Source organism: Calliopsis andreniformis, chromosome 10 (assembly GCF_051401765.1).
Source record: "Calliopsis andreniformis isolate RMS-2024a chromosome 10, iyCalAndr_principal, whole genome shotgun sequence".
NCBI classification, from domain to species: Eukaryota; Metazoa; Arthropoda; class Insecta; order Hymenoptera; family Andrenidae; genus Calliopsis; species Calliopsis andreniformis.
The window spans coordinates 6,021,419-6,044,058 of NC_135071.1; the positions used below are offsets into that span (position 1 = coordinate 6,021,419).

Consider the following 22,640-nt stretch of genomic DNA (forward strand, 5'->3'; position numbering starts at 1 on the left):
TTTCGAGATATTTAAGAAAATACCGAGTAGCGCTGACATGTATAGAAAAAAGTTGTTCAGATCGATGACCTTTATAATACACTTCAAGGTCATAAAAATCGGTAAAATCGCCCCTTTTCTAAATAATTACCAAGCATTCTTCTCGTAAATAGTGAGTATATGAAAAACATGAAAGAGAGAAAAGATTGTTGTTTTTATAACGCAGATAATAGTGTATCAATTTTTTATATTTCTAGTGATTTCTAAGAAACGAAGGTGACCTTTAATTTTTTAATCAAATATTTGTTGTTATTAGTAAAATAACGCGGCAGTAAAAACTTCGATCGCAAAAAAATTTTTTTAAAAATTATTGCCGTTTGGAGTTTTACAAGTTTTAAAAATATGTTTGAAGAAACGCAACTTAGAAATGTGAAATTATAGAATTTACCTTTTAAAATGAGTTCATGAACGTTAGTGAACGACTTCTTTTCACAAAGTTACAGTAAATAAAAAATTGATAATGTTTTGGTTTGTTACGTCCTAACTAGACGGGCAATTGTCTCGAGCGGCGAAGATCGACTTTAATGGTTCTTGCTCCTTTAAAGTGCAAAAGCACACCTTGATTAAACTTATCTTAGAAGTGTGTATGTACAGTCTCAACGTTGTCATCTTGTAAGTTTAGCTTATCACTGGTCGTTTGTGATTGCTGCTCGACGCGGTTTCCTTATTGTATGTACTTTCCTACTTCGGACTTCGCGAATTCTCTTGACGCGGTCTGAGAAAGCGGATTCGGACTTCGCGGAGTACACTCGCGATACCCTTCGACTTTTACGCGGTTTTCTGCTGAACGTTACAATACACCCTCGCTGATACCATGTTACAGTTCTCGCGTGGGTGTTGCTCAGAGATTCGCTCTGATTCTTGACTGACTCGATATAATTCCAGATTCAACTTCCCATTGCGCGCTGTTGGTTCTTGTTCTTATAGTATTCCTTTTTGGGTCATAATTTGTAACATCAAAAAGGAGAACGCTTATCTATTATTTTGTCGAATCAGCTCGGCGGAGTTGGTTGCAATCGTTCGCATACTTACTTACATAGTTTGAAATGCATAGTTTGGAGTCTCAAAGGCAGTGCCGCCACAAAAACACTGCGACTGGGACACTGCGTTAGTATATAAGATCTGTCGATTTTCAGTTAAGAAAAGTATAAGAGCACTGTTAGCTTCTTGAGTCACAACAGAGTCCCCTTGCGATGTTTTCACAGCAATATAGTTTTCACTATATTTTGGTGCGTCTACATTATTTGTCTGCTCACGAGCAGAGCTGCTCGTAAGTTTGGCTGTCTGCTTTTGAGCTCTTGTCTTCCCACAAGCGAGTATAATCTCGAAGACCATAAGCACCACAAATAGGCTACAAATGCCTATTCGTGCTGTTTATGATGTACTTGTTAATATGAAGCTCCCTGGAAATCCCCTAATTCTAGGGTGTCCCACATTTGTCACTCAACATTTAGTTGGTCTTTCACAGATATTTTCTGTACTTTCATAGTATCTATTGGTAGTTCGAGAAGATCATGTTTATTTATTTGGTGATACGACAAACGATACTGTGTCTCGAGGATTTCGTTCCGATCTATCCTGCAGTACCTGTTGCTTTTACGAGGTGGCACAGCAATCCAGTTTCAACCACTTGAGTTTAACTCAAAGTTAAAATCACGAATAGGTGCTTCTGAAACTTAGGAAGAGACCCAAAATACGAAATGAAGAAGACGATACTAGGACAATCCCTCGATTTGTCACGCCATTGCTTTTCCTTCCTTTCCTTGCTCACTAGTTTGCATGAGAGAAAGATCCGCGCTTCAGAGCTGGCCTAGGCAGGCTTGCAAGCGACTCTGCTCGAGAGCAGACGAATAATGTAGATGCACTCTGTCTAGAGGATCACTCTGTAAATGTGCCGTGCGCGTGGGTATGTCCGAGCGGTAAAGATTGTCTTTAGCGTACGATTAACAGTACAAAAGAATTTAGAAAACCTTATCAGAAGATAATGGGTAGAAATTGGGATCGTTGACGTTCTAGTCCCATACGGGCCCTCTCATACAGATTAGATCAACACGTGGAAGAAGCGTCTTAAATTACTTTGCAACTTGCGCGACACAAATAAATAAAAAACTTGTAAAGAGCACGTAACGATATATTATCGAAATTTAAAATGTAAGCTGCCAATAATAAATAACAATACAAATCAGATATTTAATTAACAGAACGAAAGAAAATTCATGTAATCAATTAACAAAAGAAACAAAAGAAAAATGGTTTCGTTCAGTTGATAAATGAACAAATACAAAATAAAATAAATAAATAGAAGAATAAATATGACGAATTCAATACGTATAGATGTTTAGTATAATATTAACGGAGTAACAGAAATCGAAAAGAAATATAGATCGATGAATTTAACACGTTGACATATGTCATCCATATGTGGGTGACAATTTTTACATAATTGTGAATAACAATAAGTTACATAATTAGGAATGATAGTAATATACAGAATTTTAGCGATAATTAATAAAAGAGACAAAACACTTTGAAATAATCATGAAAATGGATTAAGAACAATTCTTTTTAAAGGTAGAATCACTGCCAAAAAGATAGAATTTTGAATAAATTTAAAGTGGCAGTCAATGTGTCAAACACGTGTCCGTTTCAACGATGTATAAATCAAGGTGGTAGTAAGAATACGAGATATATCCACAATGTTCTACGACATTAATGCCCACAAGCAAGGCAACACGTGGTTAACAAATTGGAAACGAAAATCAACAGAATAAATACAAAATCAAATAAATGTCATGAACAAAATCAACATCAAATCAGAGGTAATAACAAATGATTTACATAATTGAAGAAATATATCAAATAATCCCTATCGTTAGCCAAATCATGTTCAAAATGATCGAGACGGTAGTCGTCGTCTTTGGCCAATGAATTCCAAAATCGCATCAATCTAAGAAGCTTAGTCGTTATAAAATACCTAGTGATTGTAAGTATTGCTGTGGATAGTGTTGTAAAGAGAAAGTGAACACACACGTGATTTTATATTGGCACTATTGAATTTACACGGTTTTGAAGTTAATCGTTTAACGTGAGTTAAGTGAGTCTACTCCCGTACACGTGTACTTTAAAGTGGATCTATGCTCGAAAGAGGTAACTATTGTTATAACACTGATAAATTTTAAGAACAAAAGAAACAGAAAGATATTAAATTAACGGTCACGCCCCTTGCGACTTGTTGACGCAGTGTGCCGATATTAGCGAAAGCTAGGACAGACAGTAATGGCAGGATCCTTCGCGGATGCAAATACATAGGTCGTCCGCCATGTGGATGCGAGGGTCCCAGTTAGTCAGTTGAGGTATCGTCACGAGAGCCTTCGCGCTATTTGTTAATTCATATTCCAACGTGACGCTCATATTCCCTTCGTTATTCTCTTGTATAATACACTAATAATTAATAGGAATACATACTTGACATTTTCCATTACCGATTTGAACTATCGATGACCATTGGTTATTATAGCTGGTATAGTGTACAGTTCTTCACGCTTGTACGCGAAACTTATATTGTCCTCGTTGTACGTTGTGTACAATTTTTACGTACATTCCAAAACCAATCGCCGTAGGTTTTTATGTGAACCTTTTGGACATATTGTCGCATTACAGATCTTGTAATCGGTTAATTAGTGCGAGATATAGATGTACCCAATTTGTATGACCAATTCACAACAGATGTTAACAGGCATCGCAGGCAATCACAAGTACAATTCTCATTAAATGTGTGAATCGCAGGCGTTTTGACTACATTCACTTTGGTTCACGAGAACCCGCAAATTTCGAGTATTAAGTACAACGCTTTTCGCTTGAACAAGATGTTAGCATTTACATTTTCGAGGCTTCAGAATAATATATGCATATGTACGTACAATACAAACACACGCTCTCAATCTCTTACACACACACTCGGCACCGTCTTACAACGATGCTTCCAAGGAAAGAGCGAATAAAACAGTATTTACAATTTAGAATTTTGAACGTCAAATGCCTAAGATGGGCCTGATTAGATAAATCCAAAATGCAAACTATCGTCAAAACACCCCAGCCCACGTAAAGGCCAAAGTTAAAATAGGGTCGAAAATTTCGTATTTGGCACGTAGCAACGTAGTCTGAACAATAACAAAGATAGTAGATATAATGATGTAAAAGATTCGATCTTTTTCTTACATTCTTGACCTTGTGTGAACTTGAAAGTTACTGTTTCGCACATGGTTTAAATTTGTTGTGACGTATTCGTATGATATGAAAAAGTATATAGCATTCTATTAAAAAATTAAAGGTCATCTTCGTTTCTCGAAAATGTTGCAAATGTGAGAAATTGATGTGTGTAGGTACTATTATGTTCGTTATAAAAAACGACAGGGTTTTTATCTCTTTCGTTCTTTTCCTGTATTTACTATTTATAAGAATATAGAGTTGGTAAATTAAATCTCACCAATTAATCAACCTAAGATTTTAGCCCAGGTCAATTAGTGAAGTACCAAAGGCGTTTTTCGGAGTTCTCAGGCTCCTCTTGGCGCTCCAAGAAAGACCACTGTGGGGGTTCTAACTAGTAGAAATCTCTTTCCTCATTCAGAAGAATGAAGATTTCCCTTATGAAAAGAAAAAGTTCAATTATATTAATGAAGCAAATGTATTATTTTCACACTTGATTTAATTTGTATGACTTCATTATTCTTCAATGTTACACGTTCTGCTGTGAAGGTTCTTTCCTCTTAAATATGTATAGTAAAGGTGGCAGTGGAAATGATTTTCAAATAATTTGAGAGGATTTAAACTGTTGACTGGGATCAGTTTGCACGGCTAATAAAAATCGTAAAGTGGGATATGTAATTGTAATTATGATTGGGGTTTAGTGTGCTCTTTGATGGGAAAGCACAATCAAAAGCCACAGTTATATGATTTTATCGAATTTAAGATGTCTCCGTCTTCCTCTACAGTCTTTTTTCCTAATTCTCCTCTTCTAGAGTTTTCTTTTCTTTACTAACTAGTTTACATGCTACAACGTAGATTTAATAAAAATTGGAAGTGGAGGTACCATATTGTATCCAATGGAGCTAAATTGTATACAGTATTTTCTCTGATAGAAATTAGTTGGATACCTCCGATAGAGATCGTCGCTATCTCCACCATTTTCTTTGTAGTTTGTCGCGAAGGAATAGAAGAGAGCGAACCGAGCAAGAGGGCTTCGACAGCAACAAGTCATAAATTTCGTTCGGCCCTACGCCCTACACAGTGTACTTTATTGAAAAAAGGATGGAATAGGGTATGCTTTCTTACTAAACTAATAATTAGAGAATTCTATAATTTTACAGATGTATTAAAAGCTAGAAATAGAGCAAAAATGTCTTAATACATTTTGTTGTATCTCTTATGGTTTAACTTTTATAAAGTTTAAAATATTCGAGATGTTTTTAGAAAATGGATTGCGGATTTTTGAAGCTTTATAAAATTTAAACCGTAAGAGACACAATAAAATGTATTAAAACATTTTGGACACATTTAAAATTATGGACCTCTCTGATTATTAGTTTAGCATATTGTTATGTTAACTTTAGGGCGCCGTTTTGTGCTTCAAATTGGATCTCCTTTCACTCTTTGAAATATCGAAGGCTATATTTGTTACACCCTGTATAAATAGAGGGTGAATTCAAATAGAATAAATGGGAATGTAATTCTTGATTTAAAACGTAGTCAAAATGGACAGTGTTATGCTGCGGAAATAAATACATCCCTTTGCGTCTTTTATTATAAAGCGACGTGGAACGAAATTTATGCCTTGCAGTTGTAATGTATTTCTCTTGCCAAGCCTTAGACGTTAAATTAATTGTAAGATACAAAGCATGCCAAATAGGGATAGCACTCCACTTTGACGAAGGTGGTAACCTGTCTCGAACGCGATCTCTATCGGAGACAATATTACAATTATGATGAGGATATTATTCGCACTGTGAATTATCGATATGTACTGAGTGGCCTGCCTAATTTTTTTATAGTAAACACAATTGTCAATTGTGAATCCTTTTTGCTTCTGCTTTCTCTTTTGTTCCTATGTATGCTCTTTCATTGCTTCTTACGGATTCGTTTGTTGCTGCGTCTTCTTCTTCTATCGTTCTACTCTCTCGCTTCTACTGTTTTCTTTCCGTTAGTGTATTTTTATGCCATTAATCGTTGGGCGCATTGATCGGTATTATTAAGTAAAAAGAGGGGCAGAAAAAAGAGAAAGTATGAAGAAGGAAATCCAATTGCATTAATGCTGAGAGAAATAAAAAGAGGTTAAAAGTTCAAAAGTAGAAAAGAGAGGGAGAAGGAAGGCAATGATTAGTTTTTAATAATAATCTTATGCTTAAATGAGATCGACGAGTCTCCATACGTCTACTAAAATATCTTACAATTGATCTAATTACTGATACATCTGCATTAGTGTGCAAAGTACATATTTTTTGAGCAGGTATATTGGATGCATCAACACTATGGAAATCATGGATTCTGAGAAGTATTTAAGGAGAAGGTGGTGTTGAAAAAGCTTGTTAGCTGTGGCTTCTTGTTTTGCTAAAAATTTTCATCGACTAGAGTTTTGACTTGCTGAAAACTGGTGTATTTTAAGAAAACAATACATGGACACGTTAATGAAGTGCTTGATAAATACATCACTAACAATAAGTTGTGATAACTTGTTCTATTCTGACAAGTTTGTCGCTTAAAATAAGTTACTCAAAACAGAAAATTTTAAGTTCTCTGTTTGATTAATTATAAGTCTGAATTTTACAAAACAAATGTTTTACAACTCACTTGTAGTTATTGTACTGTTACACGAGGTAATCGTCTAGAATCGAATAGGTTTAAGAATAGTAATTTAATAATTATTTTTTCAGAATACATTCACTGTAAAAATATAATAAAGAATATTCTTTTTATGATAGGAACACTTCCTCTTACGATGTAATAGGTCATAAATTCACAGTGCAACATTATGAAAAATATTTGTTTTCTTTTAACAAATATTTATGAAAATTACAGACCAATTGGCCTCCACTCTATAATACTAATGACTTACAGTTAAAATATGTGAATATTTCGCTAATATAATAGTAACAAGTTTTATGATTCTGTAGGTTTATTAACGAAAAGGGTTGAAATGAAAAAATTTTGATGCATTTTTTATTTCTTTTATTTAATCTCTTCACTTTGGTTAACTATCGCGAAATGACAATTGAAAATGGTCCGCATGTTCCTTAACATTATTGGTATTAAATATATATATGAAATTACTGAAAAAAATTATACTGGAAAGAAGCAAGAATTCGACTAACAAAGGAATATTGCGAAGTGTAAATATCTGATTTTGATGAAACTTGGCAGGATTGTAGAGTAGGCGGAAATATTCGACACGTATTGTTTTTATTGGCTCTAATTCATGTTAAGACTATAAAAACCACCCTCAAATTTGGGGGTGAAAAACATATTTCCCTTAATATCTCGTATACAAAAATTAGAATTATGTAAAATAAAAATTGAGAAGAAAAATAAAAATCTGTCGAGGTATTTGAATCCGGGGCCTGCAGATTATGAGTCACTATCAATTTGCACTCGGTTATTAGACTTTTTTGTAAATTTGTTCGATTATATACCATATTTTCTGGAGAAACTTCAATTGTTTGCATTTAGTAAGTAATAATTCTTGATGGAAAATTATTTATAAGTCATCTTTATTTGCTACATTTTCGTCTATGTAAGGGTCACTGACAATGAACCCCTCGTACTGTTTGCAACGAGTGCCAGACGTTACGCGTATTCATGTTATTATTTTGTTCACAACGTAAAAATTCAAAATTTTATTTTATCCATATTTTCTGATTTGGTGCTTAGTATTCGCATACAAATTTGTGAAACTATAGATCAACATTTGGTCAATGAAAATAAACAAATTGACATTTTCAAAACTCTTTACATATGTAGATTCATCGTTCAAAAACACGCAATCGCCCCATTTATACCATTTTGCTACACGCAATAGTTTTCGAGATATTAAGCGAAACATGTCTCCCACCCCCAACTTTGGGAGTGGATTTTATAGCCTTAACATGAATTAGTACCAATAAAAAAATACGTGTCGAATATTTCCTACTCTACAATCCTGCCAAGTTTCATTAAAATCGTAGATATACACCTCGCGATGTCCTTTTATAAGTAGATGTCATAATGGTGTCTTAGAATTAGATTTTAATACGATTTACATTACGTTAAAATACAGGTTCGATAGAAATTAACTCTAGTGATATTTTTCTGATAGTCTCTAGTTCCTCAGAAAGTTATTTCAGAAAAAGGACTACATTATCGTAAATAAAGAACTAAATTAACGTAAAATATATATTTAATAAAAATTTGTGATATCGCTCTGTCAGTGTCTTTTTGTAAATGTGAACCTTCTAGGAAAAACCATATAAATATTACAACTAACCTTGTTAGAGCTCGTCAAGTACTAATTTACATTGTGTACAGTGTATCGCCACGTATACATACTTTTCTACAGTAGTCCCTTAACTTAAGATACGGAGGCTTAATAACAGGTATAGCAGATTTAAGGCTAAATAAATAAATGTTAAAGAAGAACAAGTATACCAGCTACATTTTCAATAATATATAGCGACGTATGTGTTGCTCTTAGAATATTTTTGTATTTTTTTCTTTCTATTATTGTTTCACGAGAATGGTGTGAACAGATTTCTGAATTTCATTCCATCAAATGAAATAAAATCCTATGTTATTCAAATAAATTTGGAGAAATGTTTAAATGCTAGAAAATAGGAGTACTTTGTTAACAGACCTCAGAAATGTTTTACACCATTTCCATGAGAGTGCAGAAAAAATTAGATTGGGAAAGTTAGTATGGGACTACTGTATACTAATGTATAGAAGTGAACAAACACAATACATATACCCACTTAACAAAACACACAAACACACACACCTACACACATATTTTATATATGTATATATATTTTTCAGATCTAGAAAGACCCATCCTGGTGCTGTAGTACACTTGAGTGATAATCCTTTAGATTTGAGCAAGGTACGCGTGTTTTTGAGTACGTTTTATTTTGCATTATTCTTCATTCTTATACTAACATAAACGTCATGATCCGTATATCTGTCGAGATCGTGACGATTTTTTATGAATCGAAATCAAGATACGTTTACGATGCGTTTCACACCATTTTCATATCTTGTATACATTTTTCGCAACGAGTTCATTCTTTTAACAAAAAAGCAAAAGTGTGTGTCTGCATGTTGTGTGTATGCATGCGTGCATGCCATTGTTGTCGTGTAAAAAGGTTTTTAATGAAAATCTTTCCTTGTAACAAAGTCATATCATTTAGGAGAATCATGTAATACATCGGGGAATAGTATTTATAATACATGTGGCATTGTTTTACTTTTAATCACGCAATATATCATTAACACTCAATTTAGTAGTATCCTGAGATTGAAAATAAAATTGGTTCCAATTCGAAGCGGCAAATAACAACATGGCTTCGTCTTACAGAGGATTACTTATCATAAAGAATTGTTTGACAATAACTAGATATAGTAGACGTTATCAGTGCTGATTCATAAATAGTAATTCATAGACAGTATTGATTCGTAAACGAGCGAATCTTTTCCGGTTCATATAATTTTTTGTAAGACTTTATTTAAATTTATTTAGAATATCTACTATTTACGAAATGTATTGTATGTACAGGGTGGTACCGAAATAACTGGTCCCACTTTGGTCGTGTCATCTTTCTAAGGATGAAAAAAGATCATATGCAGAGTATCTCAGTACTAATAGTACAGCCGAGAAGAGGTGATTCTGCATGCAAAAATAAGTTGAGAATAATAAAATTTTTTATCCGAGGCTTTGGTTTTGAGAAAAACGACTTTGAACATTTTTTAACAAACAAGGCAAGTTCACCTGTAGTCGTCAGAAAACGCATCCACTGTAACCGCAGCCTTTCGTGACAGACTTTTCAACATGTATAATGTTCATTGATAGTTACGTAGGTATTATTGTAAAAACTCATTTCCAAGAAAGGTGGAATGTGAATATCTAGGCTGGGATAATTGAGATCAAAATCAGAACCTCATTTCTTTTCAAAAAATTTAAATGGAATAGAGTATTTAAAGTTCTTACGCGAAAACATATCCGATTTATTAGAAGTCATGCCTTTGGCTAGTAGGAGAAATTTCATTTTTTAATATGATGAAGCCGCACCACATTTTTCTTGACAAGTTAAAAGTTTATTAAATGAATGACACGAATGTTGGACTGATCATAGTGTCCCAACAACCTAGCTGTAGCGATTACCCAATTTATCAGCTCTTCATTTTTACTTGTGGGGTCATTTTAAGTCAAAAGCTTATTCTCAAGATATTAGAAGCTTTCCGCAGTTACAAGTGAGAATCGTTTTGTCGTTTGGAGAACTAAAGATGCAAAATACATGGAAAACATACATAAAAATTTAACTTGGACAGTAGAATTGTGTATACAACACGATATGCAGCATCTTCAACAATTTCTGCATTAATAGGATAAATATCGATAAGCAATCAAGTATGATTTAATGCTATTTATAAATGATACATGCTCTGTATCTGTTCAACCAGAATATAGTTAAATGCATGCATACTTGGAAAATTTTCAAAGTCAATTTCCTGGAAAATAAAGCCTTAAATGAACAAATTTTTTTATTTTCGACTTATTTTTTGTTATGTACAAGTATCCCCTCTAAATTTGTAATATCAATATTGGGACACTCTGTTTATATGTGCAAGTCCGGAAAATCATCCTTTCCGACATATAAATGCTTTTTATTTATAATGGAATATTTTAGAAATGTTTAAGACTTATTAATCGCATCTAAAGTTTCTTTCTCATTTTAAATATAACTTGAGTCTTATATCTACAGAATGTTAACGACTAGTAACTTAGGTCATTAAGTTAAATTTTCGTTATATGTTCATCGCTTGAAATTGGTCAGGAAGATATATCATATACAGGCTGAATAACTCATATCTCCTTTGAGCTTCAGCTGATTATTTAAGCGATAGCTGTATGTATGTACGTAACAAGAATTTACTGTACACTCACTGTACACTCTACCATATAACGTTTTATGAAAAATTGATTTAAACGAGTTCGAAATACATTGTCAAGGACTACATTTTGAGCAGTTTTTTTCCCTTTATATTTATTCGATGATTAGTTTTACTGTTCGAGTTATGAAACAAAATATGTTTTGCTCTAGATCTTAAGACTCACTCGGCTAAATGAATTTCTCGATGAACTAGGTCCTCAACAAATTTCGATAATTTTTTATAAACAACTTCATTGGATGCGTAGTTACAATAGGGTAGTCTGTGTGGAATGTTGGACACGTGGTTATCACTAATTGATGTATGGGGAATGTGAGATGCGTAGTTAACACTGGGTGTATTCTACGCACCCCATATCTCTCACACATCCACCAAGTGATAACCACTAGGGGTGTGTGGGTACCCAAGCCTTGGGTTGAGTAAAGCACTGATCGAGTCGGGTTGGCTCAAAACCTGAAAGCTTGTAGTGTTCGGGAATTCGTAAATTTCGAATACTCGAAATTGAAACCGGGTCGGATTAAGTTTGTAAATTTCCGGTATCAGAATTTAATTTTATTTCAAATTCAAATGGGAAAAACATGCTGATATTGTTGATATTGTTCTTGTGGCTTTAACAATGTTGTCAGCATCAGAAAATAGATATTTTCACAATTTATGTCATAAATTGTTTCTTTTCCTTGCAGACTTACTCATATTATTTCCCCATAGCATAGGATAACACTTTAGAATCAGAAAATTTAAGTGGAAAACCTAATTGAAAAATTATAAAGAAACATTACATTTATATCGTTACAGAGTTTCTAGATTCATGGCCGCTGCACAGGCTTTAGATTCGGGTACTCGAAATTTACAAACTTTAGAGATTACCGACTCGATCTCGAGAAAAATTCCTGACCGGACCCGAATCCGAAATTTCGGGAACTGAACAAAGTTCTCTTGCTTAAATCTCCTGTTTGTTTCCGAGATCATTAAGATCTGAGTCCAATACACGGTATTAAAAATATTATCGCATATAACTTGAAATCTAAGATCGACCGCTGCAGTATGTGAAGGAAACAGTTGCTTAAAATGTCGACCTTAATAACATTTTTTAAATCCGTTCAAGTCAGTGAGTTAGCGGTTCATCGACAGGTCTACAAAAATTAGGGTTTTATTATGTAGGAGCGTGTCCGTGAGCGCTTCTATTGGGCATACCTGTTTTAGGCAGTGCAAATTCAGAAGTTTCATCTCTGAACTTTCTGATGTCTGTAAATTCTCATTCACCAGACATTTCATGACAATGGAACGCTATAATTCGAGTCGTTAGTATCATCAATCATACAGTCTGCACAGGTTAAAAGGGCACTCTGAGGATTCTCTTTCACTCTAAGCCTCTACTAATTGAGCAAAATAACGTATATCAAAAATATCTATCTTCGATTTCATTTAAAAATACGTTGTCATTAATTATTTTTTAAATCCGCAATAAATTTTTAACATGACATTTTTTGGAAAGGTCAATATGTTGCATGACTGTTGCATTTGATGAAAGAATTTGTGTAACGTGTTCTTTTATTATTAATACTCCTAGTCTTATCGCATTTCCTATTACACTTCCTAGTCGTTTATAAATTCATTAATTATATAATCAATTATATAGCTATTGTAATAATATTAGTAATATTGTATAATTCATAATAACGGGAAGCAAATTCATTTCAATGTGAACATTAATCATGATTTTATTATGCAGCGTAAGTAAAATGTGAATGTAAATGTAAGCGTTAGGTCGTGTTTGATATTTTAGTAATTTTCATTATTTTGGAAGCATTAATGTTATACGTTCGCACCACTGTGTTTGTTGAGTCTTCACATCGTCTTAACCCTTCATACTCGAAATGCCAATTGTACTGGCAGAATATAGCTTTATTTAAAACGCTTCGGAGTGCAAAGGATTTATTTCTTGGGACACTATCGATTATAAAGCATATATTAGAGTATATTTTTCATATTTGAAATAAATACCATTCCAAGCTTTTCTCTGTTTAGTATATTTTTCGAAGTCAATAATCACAATCAGTATTCTGATACTTAATTTCTTCCAAGCATTATCATGCATGTTATTAACAAACATGCGCATTTCACTATATTTTCTAGAAGTTTTTAGACTTTTAGAAAATCATCGACATTCATTATACACGCGTTCCAGAAAGATTTAATGATTACTCGTGCTGGGTCCACTAATGCTCGCGAGCTGTTCAGACTGTTCACGACCTATACACAAGCTACTCAGAGATTGTTCGCTAACGTTGTTCGTTGTATTTATAGTGGATTTCTCGAACAGCTCACGAGCAGAATTATAGATGTATTATGTCTACAGGTGTTCTAAGCTTGCGAACAGGTCTTTTGATATACCCAATAATATTCGCTATTCGCTATCAAGCTCGCTGCTTGCGAAAGTGTCTACGTTGCTGGTAAGCATGGTTCGTGAACTGTTCACATTAGTATGGACCTAGCACTGCATTATTACAAAGACAATAGTGCCCGATAATATCGAAGCTGTTGGGTCTATGAATACATTTTTAACAAAATCTCCCAAAATTCCCTATCAAAACCAAGTTTAAGTCAAAAAGAAACAAGAACTTGTTATTTGAAGCCTGAATTGAGGGACAATATTCTTAACTTAAGTAATAAAAATTGAAATATTCATAAAACCATTACTAACTTCCTCAGTAGCAAAAAATGAAAATTCTGAATAACACAATTTTTATCATTAAGTGACAAGAGGTAATAATATTGTTCCTTATATTTTGCTCCCCATGTTTCTTCTTCAGCTCAATTTGAGGAAAAGCTTAGAGTTGCTTTATTCAAAAGTTCAAATTAAATAGAGTCCATTTCCTTCGGCTCAAGTTGAGAAAGAGCTCAGAATTACCACTACAATTCACAATTTAAGTAGTTGTTCATTTTCTTCTGGTATTATCGATGCATTAATGTAATTTCCTTAAAATTTTAACCCTCTACCGTCCGAGCTACGTTTCGTTCCAGCTAGTCCAGGTTTATTCGTGTACTTTCTATTTGGTAGTGTCAGATTTAACAGAGGATCAGATTCAAATTCCATACAGGACCGCAAAGGGTTAAAAATTATTCGCACCACATCTTATAGTTGGTCTCCTCTGTTTGAATGTAATTACTATTATAAACTCATGCTGAAATATGATCATGTTATACAATTACAATTTATTACAGACACTTAGTATAATATAGGATATTATATCTCACCGACGTACTTGGGTTTCATACGTTTCAATTCTGCTTCCAGATGCTGATAGGATACGAATCAGGGCAAATAGTGTTTTGGGATTTAAAGACGAAGAATGCAGATTATAGATGCCAAAGTGATGTATCACTAAGATCGATATCGTGGCATCATGAAGGTAAACAATTTATGTGCAGTCACACTGATGGTTCTCTGTCGACGTGGACAGTGCGTCAACTGAAGCCAATGAATGTAACGCATCCTCATGGTAAGATATTCGTACTGTTTGGAACAGTATTTTTATTGCCATTATCGCATTTATAGTGCTGCAATACGCAGCTATTAGTAAATATAGTTCTGAATACTGTATTTCAATTCATTTTACAAAAGAGTTATTGGCAGAGATAATTTCCGATTTTAATGAAATCGTATTTAAATAGTATTTCTTTTTTGGTTTTTATTGGGATTAAAAAGTTGAAAACTACTTTTAAAGTCGGGGGTGGAAAATCTATTTGACCTTATACCTTGGAGATTATTAAGCGTAGAAAAAAATATAAGACATATTCACTTGAGCAAACAATCTCTGAAAGTATCTGTTTGTGCCTGGAATATTCCATAAACTCTCAAAGTAAAGTAATTTTAAGTGTAGTTTGAGGGTAGTGTAGGTTGTAAAGCAGAAATAACCTAGTGTTCGAGATTGGTAGGGAAGCTGCTGATGTCATGCGCGCAAGAATGTGCGCAAGGATGTGCGCACCCTTGATGGGCGAGATAAGGAGACAGAATCGACATCTCACGGCCGTCGAATTACTATATAGATTAGTTTATTCATTGTATTTGTCTTTACATTATGCGACTTCACAGTGCAACGAGCATTTTGATCTTATCAACTATACAGTTGGGAACTAGTTAAACAAAGAAGACCGTACATCGATTTTGCTTGTATTCAGGGATGCAATATGTAACAACAATAGCTACTCACAAGTGCTCACGTGACTTGGATCAACAAGTAACATTAAAGTATGCGAGTTACGTTACCATTTGTGAACCACCACTGTTCTTACATATCGTATCTCTGCATGTAACAAACTTTGTACGTATCAAACTAGATTCAGTGCTTTTCTTTATTTCTCCCCAAAAACCAGCGTCATTTATTGTTAATACAGTGTATTTATTTGCTAAATGCTCGCAGCTCGAAACTGGCTGTAAGCAGATAGCTACCGGGGACACAAAATTTGAGCCTCATTCAACCTTTGTGGATGTAGAGAAAGACAGCCAGTGAAAGACGATGAGAGAGCGAGAGGCAATGCCGAGCATATATCCGCGAGAAGAATTCGAACATTTAGCGAATATATACTGTACTATGATGCGATTGCTCGCTACAAGCAGTGTTCGCAGCGACTGTCATGCAAATTTGTCACGAACGCTCCCTCGCGCCGAGAATTTCTTTGAGGTACCAGGTATCTTGTGATACTAGCGTGAAAAGCTTGTTTCGAAATTTCCCCGGTCTGGACTAGTAAATGACGTGGAGAGGGGCTGGGTTCTTTCAGGCCAAAGATTCGGAACGGATATCAGATACTCTCACGGCGAGAACGGCAGTGTACACACAGTTAATCAGATAACAGATGGTAAGGTAAAGGCCCTAGTACCCAGACGCTTAAGATGTCAAACTTCCTAGTAAGTGGATAACTGAAAATTGCATATCCCAACATTTGAATTATATCCACTGAACATACTATTTTATGATGATATATTTTATTTTTTTTTAAATTAATAGTAGTAGTTTTTTATTCAAATTTAAACTTGAACTTAAATAAAGTTGATGTTAGTGTTCAGGTACCGGGACATGATCGGTTACTAAAACAATAATCTTATATTTTTCTGTAACGTTTAGAAGATGTTCGACTCTTCTGACAGGCGAGAATCTCACGACTATGAGGCCGCAGGGACGACAGTCGCACGTTATTCGCTGAATTTGTATTTACAAGCGTAGAAAGTACGGTAGTTTCGCCAGTTAACGATGCTCGTGTGACAGTGATCTTTTGAACGATATTCCTCATTCTAATCTCGGGAGAGGCTACAGACGCAACTAAGCCGTAGCGACCACTAGGAGTCAAGCGCCTACAGTTTACGATTTCGGTATTCGTTTAACATCTCAGGGGAGTGTTGAGGAAGCATTTACCACATATGCATGACTCTCTCCGGAGTCATGAATAGGAAGAAGGACGAGGCGTACGCGCTCGTCGTGCTCTTGTTACGCGGGTCTTCCTACAATTCCTCTGATTGGCTCTCACGTGTTACGCCATTTGCGGTCAATCTATGTTGGTGACATTTTGATTGGGATCGATGATTAGCGCCAGCTACAGTATAGTAAATCTAGCTTTGCTGATGGCGTAGTAAACCATCCATCAAAGTGGGGATGTGTATCCTTTGTAGTCGTAACTCAGCTATCTTTCTGTAAAGTCATTTGCCTCATCACCTTTATTCGTTGATTTGCGCAGCTCAACGGCAAAGTTAATAGATTTGCTGTACTGTACCCTTCAGCCCCCATTGTTTGATGTGGAAAAACTGCACTACTTTAAGACGAGCATGACTGATGAGTTAGCGACATTCCTTAATGTCACTTTTCGTCGTATTCCCAATTCTGTAACCTAGCGACGACAGAGCGTAATTCTACTCGTGCTTGGAAGCCATTGAATAATTGTTACGAAAACTTGCAATTCAACTCAAGAAGCAATCCGATGCTGACCTGAAGACGTTGACGCTCGGAACTGGCGTTATCGTAGACTTGTAGGCTGTCCTCAACCGGCCTATTACTGATGCAACAGACTGGGCAGGGTACCTCGCTGTTGAACGGTTGGAATGCCAATCCAGACAGAAATAGAAAGCGCTCTGCGAACCTCCACCGAATCATCATTATTCGAGAACCTCATGATGTTTCTCGAAGCAAGATTGCACACATTGGAGGCACTGGAAAACCCAAGGTACATCAGGTATCCACAACGCAAGATAATAACTTTCAAGAAGTAACAGGATAATCATCACTTGGGGTTTTGCGCAAAATACCATAAGAAAATGCCACCCAGAAAAGGGTAGCTATCCACTCCCTGTAGTGTTACGTAAACTGCTTTGGGAACCATCAGCTTGAGTCATGCTAGTGAATCAGCAGTGTTGAAAATATGCCAAAAGACATCACACGACACTGCATGCTATCTTCTATTTTTTCTTGTTAGACATTCTTTTAGAATACATTCCCAATCGATCGTTCTGGGATAAATGCTGTGAGGTTTATCACAGTCCTCTTATCAAAAGGCATAGGCTTCCCCACTTCGTGGTCAGATCCTTTAGGAACAATATACTTATTTTATAGCAATACGGTGTTGGGCCATTTGCCATCTCTAAACGCTCATTTTTCTTTCAAACAGACACATGACACCAGATAGCTGGGAGGCCCAACGTAGCCATCAGCCATCGGTTGCCAACACGACTGTTTAGTTTGGAAAGCACAAAAAATGAGCTCGCGCGGAGGGCTCGAGCAGTGGTTGTCCGAACAATAGTATCGCACTGATGTAAGGGAAGGGAGAGGTCACTTATTGTTGAACAGCTAATCGGAAATCTTACGACACTCGTCAAGGTTACATAGGCCAATTCAAACCACTCACTATGAGATAGAAAGGGTTGATATGTCCACCTTTATGTAAATTGTCTGTTCGGTTCGCGGTTAATCGATATACTCGCGACACTCGTTTTGCCACTCGCCAAATTAATCTTGAGTGGCTGTTTCAAATTCCGGATGGACCTCGTCAGTGAAATGTTACAGTGAAAAAACAGTGAGTCCGTACGATGACTCTAGTTGCGGTGAAGTTCAGATGGCTCTGACTTCTTTCCTTGCGTTATTCTCGAAGACTCCAATGCATCTACTTCTTGTCGAAGACTCGAATGTATCTCTTCGAAGATTCGAATGTGTCTTCTTTTTTTTCCCGGAGTCCGTTCTTCATCACCCTACATCCCCCAAAACGCGCGACTTTAAGGGCGTCACCGAATTTGCACGACGAAACAAATCGGCATTGATTGGCCTTTGGCCCAAAGAAGGAAGATCTTCCTAGTCACCTTGATGGGGGCAAAGGAACCGCCCTGATTTCCTCGCGACGAAAGTGGAGGAAACGTTTCCTTCAGGTCGAAGGCCGCGAAAATTGGGGAGGAAGAACGAACCCCGGAATAGCGTGGCTCGAGCGGGCCCACGCGCGTATTTTCCGAATGTTTTTATGGCCGTATTGTCCCGCGAGTCAGCGTCAATCCTCTGAGTCCGAAAAGGATGAGCTGGCGAAGGCACCGATTGCGGGGCAATACGGCCCTCGATGGTTATTAGGGATGAACACTCCGCTCGAAGAAAGCACGAAATTACTTTATTCTGCCAGATGTGGAATTTTTTAAACGTACGGATGAATACACAAGGTATTTATAAGAAACTCGGACTCCCACATCTGGCAGCAATAAACGTGATTGCCTCTTCGAACGGAACATGTCTGTTCACTTCACACGTCCACACGTTATGATTTTCTCATCCGCGAATATTGAAAAACCATACGAGGGTATCGTTGAATAACACTAAACCTGCTTATTCCTTACAATCCAGGGGGCAAGTCAAAACACGTCGTGTGAAATTTCGGAGTAGAAAGGGTTAATATATTTTCCTTCCGATTAATGTTCTGGTCCTAATCCGCACACGAAAATACTGCACATACCGCTAGAAGTCTTGGCGTAGAATTCGGAGGAAAGCCGCACACACAACGGGAGTATCGTAAAAAAAAAAGACTGAATTTGTAGGAAAACTTAGCACGTATCACGAATATTCGCACAAACGTTCGACGTGAAAGTTCGTCAAAAAACTGGCTGCAGCTTCTTGAAAATCTCATCGAGGACCCTCCACAACACTTGGTGTTGTTAGATATCTGGATTTTCCCCAAAGGCCCTTAACTTTACTGAAGGCTTATGCTCTCCGAAAACCAAGTCGATGTGCGAAGAAAGTTTTTCAGTCTTCGACATTCAAATTCCTGGTTTTAATGACTTCTGTAAGCAAAATTAACTAAATACATCATTTAAGTCGTGCTCAGCGTTTATGCCTATTACACAAATCGCTAGCAGTCTCTGCTTTCCTGACCGAGTGTTACCAAAAATTAATAGTGGTAGAGGTATTTTCTTGATGTTTAAATAAAGGGAATTTCAAATCAATCAACATGTGAATATATTTAAGAATATAAAATATCATATTCTATTTCATGACGACATGATACTCGTATTTTTAAATAACGAACTGTGAATATTCACTTTTTGTTTGCATAAAACAATGTTCACAATTGGTTTATGATACTAACTTTCATCTTCAATTATCTTTGGTAATGTGGTATCTTCGCTGCTGATCTGAAACAACAGCATATCTCAAACTACCAGCCACAAAGTTTCTGTTAATTAAACGTGGATCCATCATGCAGTGGTGCGTGACCAGTTATTCTTGGGAAAGTGTCGGCGTGTGATGGACAGCAAACGCACTATACAAAGTGTACAAGTCAGACGTCAAACGTCAAAGTGTACGGTGTTTAAAGTGACTCCTTAAAGTGATGCCGTGCTGTTCAGATACACTCTGTATAGTGCTCAAATAATAATTATTGAACATATTGATACGAAGAACGTTCTGGAGATAATGGGTCAGCGTACCAGGTCGAGGCGTTAGAACACTCATACATATGTATGTATATATATGTACCTACTATTATACCGACCTACTAGACACAAATCTGCCAAGTTTCATCCAAATCGGAAATTATCACCGCGGATAGTAGGTACTCTTATTAGTAAATTCCGTATATTTTTCCAAATTTTCTTTTTATGCTGAACTTATAATGGATCCCTCTTGTTCCATATCTTTGTGTAATTTTATGTCATATTTATTTCTTCTTTATGTATTTTTGTAGCGAAAACTACTAAAGAGGGTGAACCGGAACCATGCAAACCGATTCAGAAAGTAGAGTGGAAGCTTTCCAGATCGGGGTAAAGTATAATTTTCTTTTTTACAGTTCAGACAGGAATATAGTGGCAGATAAAGAAAGATTAAAAGATACATAAAATAAAAAAATATACAAGCGTCCACAAAAAATACGGATGCACAAATCATAATATTATACAAAGCAAATGAGTCGCTGTACCAATACGAGATAAAGTATCTAAGTAGTATCGAAGTTACTAATACATAAATGTTTAAACTTTAAACTTTCTTTTGTTCGTCACTATACATATACGTACCTACAATATTTGAAAATATTCAATTTCTTTCGTAGTAGTTTTATTTAATATATTATCAACCGCATGATTACAATTTCTATAATCATACACGCATTAGAAGTATAGATATTATTTCTATATTTCTATATAATTATTTTAAATATGAAATAAGGATTACACTCTTATTTTACAATAAATATCTTATAAGTGCAGTAACTTGTAAATTTGTTTACGAAGGATTATTCAATTTATGTGGCTAAATTCTAAACATATTTTACATACCATACGATACAGTACAGTAAAATCTCGTCATAATATTTTCCAGATTTTATTTATATGTTCATGGTATCCTTACTACATGTAGAAAGCACACCCTAGAACCACTCAAACATGAAATTTATTTTCATGTATTTAATTTAATAAATACAAGTTATGTATTTAATTTAATAATTTCAACTTCGGATACCCAGACATTACAAATTTTCGGGTTCCGACTCGATCCAAACTCGAAATCTTGGGTAGTCGCACACACTTGGATTTTATTATTTAATCATACTACTAATAGTTACAATATCGTATACGTTTCTGGGCAATAATAGTGTCCCAGAACTACTGGTACAAGCGGAAAAGGGGCGATTCAACATGAAACATTAAGCTGAAAATGTAAAATTAAATTTTTTAATATCATGCTTCAACCTTCACCTCACGTTTACGCGTCCATCGGGAAAAATAGAAGTCCCACCACATGATATTCCCCTCGGTGCTGAACAACTTTCACTTGAAACATTTTTACGTATAATCAGTATTTTTGGAGATATTCGTCTGTAACGCTTTATAATTTCCACGCTGTATATTAATATATTAATTATTATTAATTAATAACATATTTTCGTCAGTAACTCTGTATCTATTTTGTCTTCGTTATATTTATCATGGGATGAATCTACTAATGCTATTAGTAAGCTACAAATTGTTGCCACAGTTGTTGAAAAATCCATGTTTGAATAATATAAATATAGCTCTTAACTCGCGCTACAGTTTGAAATTTAAACTATTGAAAATTATTATTATTTTCGTTCCGAATTACAATTCTGCTGTCAGTGCTATAATTACAGAATGTAATCTTGGAACGGGTACACATTCGAATGTTTAGCTTCAGCAGTGTTAGTAGTCTCAGCTAATTTTGGATTCCAGCCCTTACAAGTTAGAAGCATTCCCCTTTCTCCGTTTACTCTTTAAATGTCCGAAATTATACTTTTAAACTATACTATATAGACTAAAGTCCATTTTCTAGGAAAGGAAACATGATACCAAAAAATTTTATTCTACATTTTCAACTTGTTTTTGATATAGAATCACCCCCTTTCCTCTAGTACCACCAGTTCTGAAACAGCTCTGTATATACAGAGTGTAACATATGTACTTTTCAACATTTTAAGGGGTGGTAGGAGATTTCAAATAGGTCAGAAAATGTCCCACAACATAGTTTCCGATCTGCTACCATTTTGCAGTAATAATCCTTCAAAGTTAAAATGTCTATACGGTAATTAGGACTTTTTTCTTCTATTGTTCTTACTTAATATATCTGCAAAATTACAAAATCCTCTAACTCGTAAAGTCCTAATATATTTTATTGTATCTCTTATAGCTTAGTTTTTATAAAGCTTTAAAGTTAAAACATGCTTGCGAAAAAGAACGTAGGTAATACATACAGATGTAGTATAACCCAAAAGACTGACCGTAGTTATCTGTTCAAGATTGACCCAATACCCAGTAATCCATAGAGCAGGAACCGTTTATATGTTTACATAGGAATCGCATCAAAGGACTTATGTCTGTGAGGATCTTAACACGTGTTCAGGGCCTTCTGAAACAAACACAACCTTCTTAAGCAACCGAA

The 22,640-nt window shown here is 35.3% G+C and overlaps 1 protein-coding gene across 10 annotated transcripts in view; it reads left to right on the plus strand.

Moving 5' to 3' along the window:
- Tomosyn (syntaxin-binding protein tomosyn) overlaps positions 1-22,640 on the plus strand; it is a 144,105-nt gene that overhangs the window by 46,774 nt on the left and 74,691 nt on the right. For 9 of the 10 annotated variants that reach the window (XR_013002763.1, XM_076386496.1, XM_076386498.1 and 6 more), the window contains exons 5-7: positions 9,100-9,163; positions 14,528-14,732; positions 20,434-20,509. Coding sequence is in view for 9 of the 10 variants with exons in the window: in XM_076386496.1 (XP_076242611.1) it covers positions 9,100-9,163; positions 14,528-14,732; positions 20,434-20,509 (345 nt within the window). In the remaining variant the exon portion in view is untranslated. The remainder of the gene's footprint in view (positions 1-9,099; positions 9,164-14,527; positions 14,733-20,433; positions 20,510-22,640) is intronic. The other variant, XM_076386501.1, reaches the window with a different exon arrangement.